The sequence below is a fragment of the Malus domestica genome, chromosome 03 (genome assembly GCF_042453785.1).
Source record: "Malus domestica chromosome 03, GDT2T_hap1".
Lineage (NCBI taxonomy): Eukaryota > Viridiplantae > Streptophyta > Magnoliopsida > Rosales > Rosaceae > Malus > Malus domestica.
This window is the reverse complement of record NC_091663.1, coordinates 553,900-568,126: the sequence shown is the minus strand read 5'-3', so window position 1 is coordinate 568,126 and position 14,227 is coordinate 553,900. Positions and strand designations below refer to the sequence as shown.

The following is a 14,227-nucleotide window of genomic DNA, read 5'->3' as shown; positions in this document are numbered from 1 at the left end:
AATTAAGGAGTATTTGAGATTGTTGAACATCTGGGCGTTTGTAGTCCAACGGTTAGGATAATTGCCTTCCAAGCAATAGACCCGGGTTCGACTCCCGGCAAACGCATTTTCCTTTCTTTTTGTCGTTTTTATGTTTTCAATTATGAAAATTGCACAAAAAGGAAAGTTGTGAATGAATAAAGAGAGGGATGCGTACATTTATGGTTGCATTCGAAGAAGTTTAGTTTTCCCCTTAACACAAAATTGAAATGAATAATCAATGTGAAACGTGAGCGTATGTCCTAATTATTCAATTCACACGAAATTAGTTATGAAGTACACGAAAAGGCAAGTTGCATATGAATAAAGAGAGGGATGCGTGGAACATTTATGGTTGCATTCGAAGAAGTTCAGTTTTCCTCTTCACACAAAATTAAAATGAACAACCAAGGTGAAACTCAGGTACATGTCCTAATTACACGTTATACACGAAACGTATCTTTTCTTCTTCGGATATCATACGCAAAATACATCGTGGTAATTTGACATATATAATTCCAACTTGTTCATCCAAAGGACTTTTACATAATATCACACTAACTTCTTGAATCTTGATGATCGATTTTATATGTAAATTTAAGATGCAAATTAAGGGCACTTTTATATATAACTTTACATTTCAACAAAATGTAAATGTGAGTTCTGCTCCATTTTATAGAGATCTTTTGTAAGCCTAAGGCAACATGAGAAGTTTCTTAGCTCTCCTTACATATGCTCTCTTTGTCAAGTTATCATAGCCGTTATCTTCAATAGCATCCAAGATGCCACGATACAAGAATAACGCTGACCATATCTGCAGAATTACTGCACATCATCAGAAGGAGGCAACCTTTCCCACATGCAGCACGATAACTTTTATTTTATATTTACTTTGAAAGAAATATTAGTTCAAGAAACAATGCAATGCTGCAGGTACGTTCATTGTTGTAAATTCGTAGTGTTATATAAAGAGGTATATGTATATACCGGCCAACGGCTAGCCTTATCAAGCTAAGAAGCTCCCTCCTCTACCAGGTTGAAATATATCCTAGCACTTGCAATCTGTTCTTTCATGAACTCTCTCCACTCATGAACTCTCTCCACTGATCAGTTACCTTTCTTGCAAAAATATCGGTATCGGATAACCCAAAATGCGCAAGCTCGTCTTGGGGAAGATAAACTCTGCCAAGAGTAGCACTAGCAAAAAAAAAAAAAAAAACAGAAAAAGGGACATTGATGAGTTAGACAAATGGAGTGAGTGAAGAAATTAAAACTGATATTTGTTTTAGAATGTCAGCATCCAACCCAAAAACGATTGACAATAATAAAGAGAGGTTCAATATGATATAAACCACTAAGGCAAAGCTTCATATTTCAATGCTGGACAACTCTCAACATGATGTATACACATATTAAAGAAGCTTACTCCTCCCCAAATTCTCTAAGGATGTTGGTCATTTGATTTGCAGTGCCAAAATGATTTGTGCCTTCATATACACCTTGAGCAGAAATCAGAGAATCTGGTGCAATTCCCAGAACAGGAACACTCTGTTGGTATTTAGACAATCTTTCATCATTAATAAAACTTGAATAAAATGATAAAGATTGAAAATAAAAAAAACATAGTGCAGAGAGCTTTTGAAACAGAGGGCTGATGCTTTTTCTTAAAACAGAGATCTGATATTTTCATTCAGATATTTCTGATATATATGGCTCAATACATAAGCTGACTGAAGTAATTGGGTCGACTGATAAATAGAATGGGTTGACTGATAAAGGCAACAGTCAGCCCTTTTACATAGAATCAGTTTAAGTAAAGCATTAACTTTTAACACTCCCTCTTAATGCTTTGCTGCTTCACTCCCAAAAGTTCTCTTAGGTAGATGAATCTGTCCTTTGGTAATGCCTTGGTGAAGATATCAGCAACTTGATCTTCTGTCTTGCAATATACCACATCCACTTCCTTGTCTTCCACAACACCTCTGATGTAGTGATGCTTCAGAGCAATATGCTTTGATTTACCATGACAGACAGGATTCTTGCTCATGGCAATAGCTGACTTATTGTCACAAAGGATATGAGTTGCTGATTCTTGTTTCTCACCAAAATCTTGCATAATTCTTCTCAGCCACACTGCTTGAGAAGTTGCAATTGAAGTCGACACATACTCAGCCTCTGCCGTTGATAATGCAACTAATTTCTGTTTCTTAGATGCCCAAGAGAATACACCAGTCCCTAGTGTAAAAGTATAGCCAGATGTGCTCTTCAAGTCATCCACACTACCTTCCCAGTCACTATCACAGAACCCATACAATTTGGGCTTAACATTTATTTCATACATAATACCAAAGTCAAGTGTACCTTGTATGTATCTTAGGATCCTCTTTGCAGCTCCATAGTGAATGCAAGTAGGCTTGTGAATAAATCTGGACAACAAGCTTGCATCATACATAATATCGGGTCTAGTCGCTGTCAAATACAACAAACTCCCAACTAGGCTTCTACACACAGATTCATCAGCATCACCACTACCATCTTCTCTTTGAAACTTTTCATTCACAACTAGAGGTGTTGCAACAGGCTTGCAACCAACCATTTTGAACTTTTCTAGAAGTGTTTTTGCATATTTCTTTTGAGTAATAAAGATACCATCATTTGATTGAATGATACTAATTCCCAAAAAATAATGCAACATGCCTAGATCACTCATCTCATATTTCCTCATCATGTCATTCTTGAAATTCAAGATCATATTATGACTACTTCCAGTATAAACCAAATCATCAACATATAAGGAAACAATAAGGATATCTGAAATACCTTCTGTTTTGACATAGAGGGCAGGTTCATTCTCACTTCTTTGAAAACCTCTTTCATTGAAATATGAGTCGATCTCTTCATACCATGCTCTCGGAGCTTGTTTCAAGCCATACAATGCCTTCTTAAGCTTATACACCTTGTGCTCTTGTCCTTTAAGAACAAATCCTTGAGGTTGATCAACGAACACCTCTTCTTTTAGGACTCCATTTAGGAAATCCGACTTGACATCAAGTTGGTGTATAAACCACCTCTTCTGAGCAGCTATGAAAATAAGGCCTTTGATTGTTTCATGCCTAGCTACCGGTGCAAATGTTTCTTGCAAATCAATCCCGGGTTTCTGAGAATAACCCTTTACTACCAATCTAGCTTTGTTCCTTTGAACGGAACCATCTTGATTGAGCTTAATCTTATAAATCCACTTCACTCCAATGACGGAGTTGTCACAAGGTCTGTCCACTAGTTCCCATGTCTTGTTTTTCACAATGACATTGATCTCCTCTTGCATTGCAGCCTTCCATGTCTCTTCTTTCATTGCATCATCAAAGTTTTCTGGTTCTTCAACACAGAAATTGCAACTTTAATAGACTTCATTTAAGCTCCTTAACCGAACCGGTGTTGAACTTGGACTTGAAGGTGTAGGAGAGTGAACTTGAGGACTGTTTTCAGGTGATAATTATGGAATTTCTGGCTCAATTTCTTCCTCATTTGGTTGATTTTCTTCTTCAATTCTAATTAGTGCAGATTCCTCTCGGATGGTTGCTTGATTCCAATCCCACGAAGATTTCTCACAAAAAAGAACATCTCTACAAACCACAACTTTCTTCCTTTTTAAATTGTAGAGTCTGTACCCTTTTGTGTATGAAGCATAGCCTACGAAAATGCATCTTTCACTTGACTCATTAAGTTTTTGTCTTAGTTCTTTCGGAACATAAGCAAAGCAGATTGACCCAAACATTCTCAAATGATTCACGAAAGGCTTTCTTCCACTCCATGCCTCAAATGGTGTCTTATCTTCAACTGCCATTGTTGGATGCCTATTCATCAAGTAGACCGCTGTATTAACTGCCTCACCCCACAAATATTGAGGTATTCCCTTGTCATGTAACATTGCCTTGGCCATTTCGAATATGGTTCTATTTTTTCTCTTAGCTACTCCATTTTGTTGTGGAGTGTAGCTGACTGTAAGTTATCTTTCCAAGCCAATATCTTGACAAAACTTATCAAATTATGTGGATGTGTACTTTCCTCCTTTGTCACTTCTAAGAACTTTGATTAGATAGCCAGATTATCGCTCAACCATAGCTTGAAACTTCTTGAAGATTGAGAACACTTCTGATTTCTGTCTTAGAAAGTATACCCAAGTCATTCTAGAATAATCATCCACGAAGATTAGGAAATACTTGTTTCCCACTTGAGTATAGGTCTTCATGGGTCTGCAAACATCTGTATGAATCAATTCCAATGGAACTTTTGCTCTTCAAGCTTTACCATGTGGAAATGAATCTCTATGACGCTTCCCAAGTGCACACCCTTCACAGATTTCTTCATTTTCTTGGATACTCGGCAACCCATGCACCATTTCTTTTTCTTGTAGCTTCTTGAGACTTTGAAAATTCAAGTGGCCAAGCCTTTTATGCCATAGCTTTGAATCTTCTTGCACTTCCATCTTGAATGCAGATTGAGTTGCATACTCAATTGTGAGAGGAAAAACTTCTAATCTTCCTCATCTCAATCTTAGCCACGAGTTGTTGACGATTCCTCCTATCATATATCTTGCAAGTATTGTCTCCAAAATATAAGTAGTAGCCATGCTCAATGAGTTGTCCAAGACTTAGCAAATTTTGCTTCAAATCAGGAACTAACATGACATCCTTGATGAACATCTTTCCATTCTTCGTATGCACGGCAACAGTACCTCTTCCCAATGTATCGACTAGCTGCCCATTTCCCATCTTCACTCAGGTTAGGTTTGTAGTGTCAACATTATGGAGAATGTTCTTATTCGCCGTCATATGATTGCTATAGCCGCTGTCCACAAACCAAACTTTAGCTTCTTCTTGGACGGTTGTATCATGACCAACATAAAACATATTGGTCTCTTCATCTTCTGCTTTGGTATAGTGAGCTAGCTGATTATCTTTGTAGGTACAATCCTTTTGCATATGCCTAAATCTGCTACACTTGTGGCGTTTCACTTTTTCTTTGATCCAACATTCACCGGAATGAGCTTTGTCACAAATTTTGCACTTCGAAACATACAAACTCTTCTCAACCTTTGTATTCTCTTCAAAATTACCCTTTCCTTCCCAAACTTTGTATTTGCCTTTCCAATTCTTGTTGGACTTGGCTTTGCTTTGACTTGAACTAGCTTGAGTTTTTGGATTCACTGTAAGTGTTTGGAAAGCATTTTCTACATCATTGTTGTCATGTCTAGATAGTCTTTGAGCAAAACCTTTGAGAGAACCAATCAATTCTTCAACACTCAAAGTTAACAAATCCTTAGTCTCCTCTATGATTGAAACTGTGTTGTCATACTTTCTTGGCAAGCTAATTAGATACTTCTGAACTATTCTCTCATCAGACAAGATTTCACCATAGCTTTTCATTTGATTAATAATCTCAGACAATCTACTCAGGTAATCATCTAGCAATTCATCATCTTTCATTCTTATATACTCAAAATCTCTTCTCAAAGATTGGAGTTTGACAACCCTTACCTTAGTAGAGCCTCTGTAGACTTTCTCCAGCACATCCCAAGCTGATTTGGCACTTGTCTCATTTGAGATTCTCAGAAAAATTTCATCTGAGATAGCATTTTGGATGACCCCAAGAGCTTTTGCATCTCTCTTGATGTTTTCCTTCAGCTCCCTTGTTTGAGTCTCTGTCAAAACCATAATACTTTGAGGTACAATATAGCCATCTTCAATCAAGCTCCACAAATCATGAGATACAAAAATTGTTCTCAACTTTGTCCTCCAGAAGTCGTAGTTCACTCCACTGAAGATAGGAGTTCGAATCTCACCACTGCTACTTGAACCAGCCATCAATTTGAAAAATTTTGATTCTAGGGTTTCACTTAGAATTTTCCCCATTTTTGAGAATAAAAAAACGCCCCACTCTTTGATCAGATTGGCTCTGATACCATGTTGGTATTTAGACAATCTTTCATCATTAATAAAACTTGAATAAAATGATAAAGATTGAAAATCAAAGAAACAGAGTGCAGAGAGCTTTTGAAACAAAGGGCTGATGCTTTTTTCTTAAAACAGAAATCTGATATTTTCATTCAGATATTTCTGATATATATGGCTCAATACATAAGTCGACTGAAGTAATTGGGTCGACTGATAAATAGAATGGGTCGACTGATAAAGGCAACAGTCAACCCTTTTACACAGAATCAGTTTAAGTAAAACATTAACTTTTAACACACTCATTAAGCCAAAAGTCCCCACCACGCGGTAGCTGTAAATATAGAGCTCTTGAAAATTCTGATAGCGAAATTTTCTTGTGTCCATTCGCATTCCCTCGATGACATCTCTAAATGGCTATGATCAAACAAGGATATTCTATATGAGAAAGAATCATGGAAATAATTTTTATGAAACTAATGGAATATATAAATTGCATGTTTGGAAAAGAATATCCAAGCATGATTAGTTGCATTAATAAATAATTAAACACCTTGATGTCTAAGGAGAAACCGAAAACGATATGAGTCAGTGCAACATTGATTATGTCGTGCGGGCGTCCTTCAAAAATGTCTTGCAGTCTCACTTCCCACATATCAAGAACGTCCGAGCTCATGTGTACAGAATTGGGGCCATCCACAAGTTCATGTCCTCCTACCCCAAGCTGCATGCATTTCAATTTGACAAGAATAAAAAGCAAAATTTATCACGTAACGACTCCTACTGGTTACAAGATCTTAAACTCATAGTTGCTTATTTTGCATAAACCCAAAGATATGTCTTTGTTGAGAAGGATCATGCAAGATTAATTCCTCAATAACGGTCTACAGAGCACCCACAAACCACATCCAAAGGAGTGAGGACATTCCGGGAGTCCCCTGCCCATAAAAACTTCCCCTTTCATCTTGATTTGAAAACTTTATATGTACACCACCACTTATTATGTATAGAAATTCTTTTGAGTAGGACGTTCAGATTTTGTTTAAAAAAAAAAGAAGAAGATTGTGTATCAACAATGGATCAAAATACGTTGAGACGTTCTGTTATTGAAATTTTATCGACACTGAACATAGAGAGTTAAATTTTTACCACAGATAGCTCATATTATGTCTAGGACAAAACTTCTTGTTACTATATGAACATAGAGTTAAATTTTTACCATAGATAGCCCATAATGCTTTTCGGCGCTCCTCTGTCATCAATAATGTGCCGGAATCAAGACTATGCACCACTAGTCATGCAAATGTGACAAATAGATTGGCAATGAAAGATCATGTAATGCTATATATAATTAAAAAGTTTTGATGGGAAATAAAAGAATGAAGTTGGACAGTGAACCTAGATAGTATGTCTTGGCATATTCTTCACAAATCTTCCTGCATCTTTCAAATGATTCTTCAACAAAGCTAAGATCCAACCCTGGTTTTCTACGGCCGCCTTCTTTGGCCATCTTACATGTCTGGGACTGCCTTTGAATGATATCTTGTACTTGTAAATCAGCAACAGAGGGAATGACTTGTATTGATAATTCCGGAAAACAGGCATGCTTATAATTTGCTTGGGAGCTCTCCTTCTTGTTGCTATGACCATATATTTTCGGGGCGGGAATTTTCCATTGCTGTCTCTCGTGTATGCCTTTGCTGCGAGGGAAAATGTTGAGCACATTATACAATTACAATTCTCAAACTGTATTGTGAATATATAGATTGAAACAGGAAAGTTCTCTTAAATATATGAACACAACATCTTCTATACATTTTATGTTTAATTATGGTCAATGGCATGTAACACATTTAAAAACTTAAATGCTATAAATTAATCTTATCTGGTGTGAGGGGAATTGCATATTTTACGTATCTTACGTACTAACTACTCAATTATTGTTGCAAATTAAGTGTGTCATCAAATTTGATGCATGTATAATAGCACCATTGTCAGTTGATTGAGTAAAATATCAAATAACTTTCTAGAATAATCATACAAAATAGTTATAATAAAAAACAACAACGAAAATCTTGACAGATGAAACAAAATCTTCCCTTATGTGAGTGTGATCTGTCTTTGTTTTATTATCACATGAAAAACGCGCTTACATTAAATTTTGATGATCCCAGTGAATTAAATAAGCATGTTTATACCACATATGACAAAGGTTAAATTACACTAAAAGCAAGTCTGGTTGAAAGGATAGTCTGCTAGGTGACCCTTCTCAACATATATCCCGTTTTCCGCCCTCTGTTGAAGGAAAGGCGCACGACCGGCAAGACCATGCTGATCATGACGGTCCATTCCATACCAGGAAGAAGGCCAACCATAACATGTCCCTCAGCGTGTGGCTTGTATTGAAACTAATATATACTGAAGTTTTTCTCAAGTTTTCCTTCAAAGAACTTTGGTATGACAAATAAACGGTCAAGCTCATACTTCCTCACCTCCACTGACCTGACTTTAGAGAGTTTAAAGAACATTGTAGGCACTTAGCATAAACCTTAAACCCTATATGACATGAATTTGTCCCATTATTTGCACAATAACTAGAGCTACAAGAAATTGTCACTTTTTTTTTAGTTGTGACAACAAATACGGTATCTGAAAGTCTTGAAATTTGTATGAAACAACGTATTGATACAACATTTGGCACTACTTATGATGTAGTCTTTAAATAATATAAGGTTACATCAGTTGACCATAATAGCATCTCCGTCTCCTTGTGTTATCAAGGTATTTGTTAGTCAGTTTTAGTAGTTTTGGTTGTTAGTTTGTTAGGCCCCAAATTGTGGCCGGGATTTTGGAATTAGCTTATAAGCAGTATTTGTGTTGAGCTCTCTCATTGTAGTTAATCCCATCTTGTTAATAAGAATTGCAGTTTTACATCATAAGTAAGGTACAACAGGCTCTATCACTTTGCACTCAAGTTCGAATTCAAATAATAATAGTTATTTAAAACCCTAGAAAAATGAATCGATTTGAATCGTAGTTAAACTCCTAGAGTTGTTTACCTCAGGCGAAGGCCATATCGATCTCACGAGATCGAAAAGTAAGAAGAGGAGAGAAGTATATGACTTGGGCGCAATTACTCAACACACCCACCCACTTATAAATCCTAGTTACATTAAGAAAGGGTAACTTTAATCCAAAGAAAATCCATCTCTCCTAGCCTAATATATATTGTGTTTGCTGTATTCAAACATTCAAGATGGATATTGGCACCATGGACTAGAAGCCATTATAAAGAACAATAGGTAGAAAAATTTGCTAAATCCAACACAAAAATACAAAACCAATCACTCACTTGTAAGGAAAATATATCTTTCTCTCTGGAAAAAAGAGAGAATATATCTCAATTTCTCAACTTGCATGAATTATTGACTTTGTATTTTGATTTTTAATGCAATGCACGAATGACCTTGTATTAATCATAGACTCTAAGTTATGCGACATGTCCATCCAAAATATCACCCACACACAATATGAACAGAAACAGATGCATTCTTTGCTATATTGGTAAACTTGATATGGACCGTCCAGAACTATCAGCTGTCTTCATTGGTTTTATGCAAAGGGCAGGTGTCTATAAACCCTAATAAGATTTGCTACAATAATTATAATGAAAAGTTGGCTACATATCATATATGAGCGGATAACAGTATTAATATATCTTTTACATTCAAGAGAAAAAGGACTTGAACCGGAGATGCAGTAGGTGATAGAAAAACATTCTAATCACTAGAGAAATCAACCACTTACAATGGAGTTGATATGTTAAGAAGATAGAGTAAATAGTTCAATAAATAAGAATATAAGATACATGTATTTTTTATGAGCAAGATACAAATTACGGAATAACGGTCACCACGGAAAGTTACCAAGGCTCTCCGCGATATTGGATGGCGAGAGCATCCAGAATCTTATCTTATTAAGGATTCACTCATCAGAATCCAACTGCATTCCTATTTGAATGACACAAAAAAAAAAAAAAACAGATTTCCAATGGGACTCCTTCTTCTTATATATATATATATATATATATATATATCCAGGCCAAGTCTTTGATTCATCGAACAATCAAACATGCCACAAAACCAAGAGTCCACTATGGAGCCTTCTTCAAAAACTGCAATGGTTCCTCAAGACCTTCCCGTCACCACCGCTGCCACCACCACAACCGCTACCACAAACCGAAAGAAGCTCACCCTCATCCCTCTCATCTTCCTCATCTACTTTGAAGTTGCCGGCGGCCCTTTTGGAGAAGAGCCTGCAGTGCAAGCCGCCGGACCCCTTTTCGCCCTTCTCGGCTTCCTCATCTTCCCATTTATCTGGAGTGTCCCGGAAGCTCTCATCACTGCCGAGCTCTCCACCGCCTTCCCTGGAAATGGCGGTTATGTCATCTGGGCCGACCGTGCTTTTGGACCTTTCTGGGGCTCTTTGATGGGCACCTGGAAGTACCTAAGCGGCGTCATCAACATTGCAGCATTTCCAGTTCTTTGCATTGATTACATGGACAAGATAATCCCTGCTTTAGAATCCGGTTGGCCTAGGTATCTTGCAATATCTATTTCTACTCTGATTCTATCTTTCGTAAACTATACTGGTTTAACTATTGTTGGATATGCTGCTGTTCTTCTTGCTATCGCTTCACTTTCTCCTTTTATTTTGATGTGTTTGATTGCCATTCCGAAGATTCGTCCTCACCGTTGGTTGAGTCTCGGGCAGAAGGGTGTGGAGAAAGATTGGAACTTGTTCTTCAACACCATCTTTTGGAATTTAAATTTTTGGGACAATGTGAGTACTTTAGCTGGGGAAGTAGATAACCCCCAAAAAACTTTTCCGGTGGCTCTTTTCGTGGCGGTCATCTTTACTTGCTTGGCGTACTTGTTCCCGCTTTTTGCTGTTATTGGTTCTGTTAATGTGGATCAAACTAGATGGGGTTCTGGATTTCATGCCGAGGCTGCTGAAATGATTGCTGGAAAATGGTTGAAGTATTGGATTGAAGTTGGTGCAGTGTTATCGGGAATTGGACTTTTTGAAGCACAACTAAGCAGTTATGGTTACCAACTTCTTGGCATGGCGAATTTAGGGTTCTTGCCTAAGTTATTTGCTCTTCGGTCCAGTAGGTTTAACACCCCGTGGGTTGGAATTTTACTTTCCACAGTGGTAATTCTTGCAGTTTCCTTCATGAACTTTACAGATATTATTGCATCTGCAAATTTCTTGTACAGTTTGGGAATGCTGTTGGAATTTTCTGCTTTTCTTTGGTTGAGGAGGAAGTTGCCAGCATTGAAGAGGCCTTATCGAGTTCCGATGAGGCTGCCAGGTTTGGTGATCATGTGCTTGATTCCATCTGGGTTTTTGGTCTTTATCATGGCTATTGCTACCAGGACTGTGTACTTGATCAGCGGTTTGATGACCGTGGCGGGAATCGGATGGTACTTTTTAATGAAAATTTTCAAGTCTAGGAAGTTTTGTGTGTTCAGTACTATTGAAGTTGATGAAGGATCACAAGCAGAAATTGCTTGTATTTAGCGAACCATTTCTAACGGCGTCAAATTGGGAAACCGGTTGTGCATGATTGAATCTCTTTGTTGATAAAGAAATCCGAGATTCCATTGATCAAAGTAGAATTTGTTTATATTGAGTTCTATTCAAATTGAAAAAAAAATGTCGAATGACATGAAGTTGCATGGTTTCTGCTGTAACTTGTTTCGATCTTATGATCCTTTCTCAAGTAAATTTTAAACATGCAGCACTCTCTTCATGGAACTCTTCACTATTTTCTTCCTCAGTTCTCTAAACCAATCAATCTCTAAACCAATACGCCACCACTACCCCCACCGTGTAAGACCACCACTTCACGGCTGAAAAGTATCATGCTGACCGTTCCTATCATGATCTGAACAACAAGTTCACAAAATAATTTGTTGCGGCGACAAACTGAAACTATGAGAGAGATGATACAAATGTAATATGAAAAATGTGATAAGTATAACATGTCTGACCGTTTCTAATTATTTTTTTCTATTGAATCAAAACCCAAGTGAACATAATTCAGTGCAAAAGCACTTACAAAGAGCCTATCCAACCATCCATCAAGCCCAGGAGCTAATTATGAGAACTTATATGAAATAAAAATTCCAAGAGTGTCTCAAACTAATGATTCGAGGCTATGCGAGAACATTAGAACAATGACAACCTGTGATATTTTTGGGATATTACTAATGAACTTCTCGATTTCTAGTATCTCTTTAATACGAAGCCTCATAGATTTCAGCCCAATAATTATTTCTAGTCAGTTAAAGCTCATTGAATGTTTGGGTCAAGCATCTTCAGAAAATAATTTCTCGAGAGGGAGATATGGTCATAAAATTTATGGACTTGAACAATAATTCGGAGTAGTTCTTGAATTGCACACCAGTCGCATGAACCATATCGTCCAAATGAAGCACCTAAATTGATTCCAAAGGAACCGCGCCAGCGAAATGAATATGCAAATAGTCTCTGCTTACAAATACTCGTTTAATTTGTTTTCTTTAGCTGACACCTTCTTTGAAATCTTGGGTACTTTAGTTGAAGTATACAATTCATACAAAGCTATTCCTTCTCTCTGTTTGATTCCGTCTCCATTTTTTATCTTTGGGATGACTATTGATCCGATGACCGTGGTTGGAATTGGATGGCATTGATCCTTTCTAGTTAATGTTTCTTACCAACAATTTGATCCACGGTCATCACACCATATTAACAACTAACGAAGAGAATGTTTGAGGAAGGCAGCAATGAATTGCTTGGTTAGTTTGTTAATATGGTCATCACATCTTATTCACAAGTTTTATTTATTTTTATTTTTTTAACAAACGATATTATCTATACTAAAAGCCAAGGGTGGGCGGGCTCAGCCTTGCTCAGCCTTACATGGGCTAACAATAATGTGGTTCAAGGCGAGAATCGAACCTAAGATCTCTCACTTACAAGTGAAGAGGAATACCACTAAACCGTTGTACTAAAGAGCAACTTACTCAAAGGAAGTTTGCGATCAACAATTTTAAATATGTCGGTTTTTGGTGTAAAGATATAGAGCCACCAGATGGTGACAAGTGTCAACAGATAGATGAATGAGTTTTTTAAGTCGGTTAGTAGTAGTTTACTTAGTGTGCAAGGAAACTTGTTCATATATATACTTGTACTGTGAGCTCTAACAATTATTCATTCAATACAAGAAGATAATTCAGTTGTACTTCTCTCTATATTTCTCTCTCTCTCTAGATTACATAGAAACCGTCATTGATGTTCTTCACAATCTGTAGCTTAACATGGTATCTTCGACCGTCGTTCTTCGATCCTGAGGATTTCACTGCTTCCGCTCTCGATTCTTGAAGATTTGGTGCGCTGTGTTGCATATTGCTGCCGTTTCTCTTGGATTTGAGCTCTGCCTTCAACGTCGATATCGATCTGCACAATCGATTGTAAGCATATTCACTACTTGCTTGAAGAAATGTCTGACTGGAGCTTTCTCTTTGTCTCTATGTCCTCTATTTGAATCTTGTAACATCCCACATCGACCAACGGAGAGGGGGTCATGTGCCTTATATATACATGCTTACCTCCTATAGCACGAGGCATTTTGGGAACTCACTGGTTTCGGATTCCATTGGAACTCCGAAGTTAAGCGAGTTCAGGTGAGAGCATTCCCAGGGTGGGTGATCCATTGGGAAGTTTTCGTGTGAGTTCCTAGAAATAAAACCGTGAGGGCGTGGTCCAAAGCAGACAATATTGTGCTACGACGAAGCCGAGACTAGGATGTGACAGAATGGTATCAGAGCCACTTTGCAGTTTGGTGCGAGTGTGTCGACGAGGACGTCAGGCCCCTGAGGGGGGTGGATTGTAACATCCCACATCGACCAACGGAAAAGGGGTGATGTGCCTTATATGTACATGCCCACCTCCTACAGCACGAGGCCTTTTGGGGATTCACTGGCTTCGAATTCCATTGGAACTTTGAAGTTAAGCGAGTTTGGGCGAGAACATTCCTAGGATGGGTAACCCACTAGGAAGTTCTCGTGTGAGTTCCCAAAAACAAAACCGTGAGGGCGTGGCCCAAAGCGGATAATATCGTGCTACGGTGGAGTCGAGACTGAGATGTAACAAATCTTCTCGTTGATTACGATATGTTCTTTTGAAATCTCTTGAAATCTTTCTTTGAA

General features: G+C 37.7%; 1 protein-coding gene, 1 non-coding gene and 1 pseudogene across 2 annotated transcripts; 2 read left to right on the top strand and 1 right to left on the bottom strand.

The window, feature by feature from the left end:
* Nucleotides 1–34: 34 nt before the first annotated feature.
* Nucleotides 35–106, top strand: TRNAG-UCC (transfer RNA glycine (anticodon UCC)). Its single transcript has one exon. It is a non-coding gene; the product is annotated as a tRNA-Gly (tRNA).
* A 585-nt stretch (nucleotides 107–691) lies between these two features.
* Nucleotides 692–7,694, bottom strand: LOC114823836 (phytoene synthase 2, chloroplastic-like; annotated as a pseudogene).
* Nucleotides 7,695–10,101: 2,407 nt separating this feature from the next.
* LOC103415510 (probable polyamine transporter At3g13620) lies at nucleotides 10,102–11,730 on the top strand. The gene has a single exon (XM_008346458.4). The coding sequence runs from the start codon at nucleotides 10,125–10,127 to the stop codon at nucleotides 11,550–11,552; it is 1,428 nt and encodes a 475-aa protein (XP_008344680.3). The 5' UTR covers nucleotides 10,102–10,124; the 3' UTR covers nucleotides 11,553–11,730.
* Nucleotides 11,731–14,227: the final 2,497 nt, after the last annotated feature.

What these genes read in the sequence shown, in the direction of transcription:
- LOC103415510 (XM_008346458.4), top strand. Translation starts at nt 10,125, where the DNA reads ATGGAGCCTTCTTCAAAAACTGCAATGGTTCCTCAAGACCTTCCCGTC.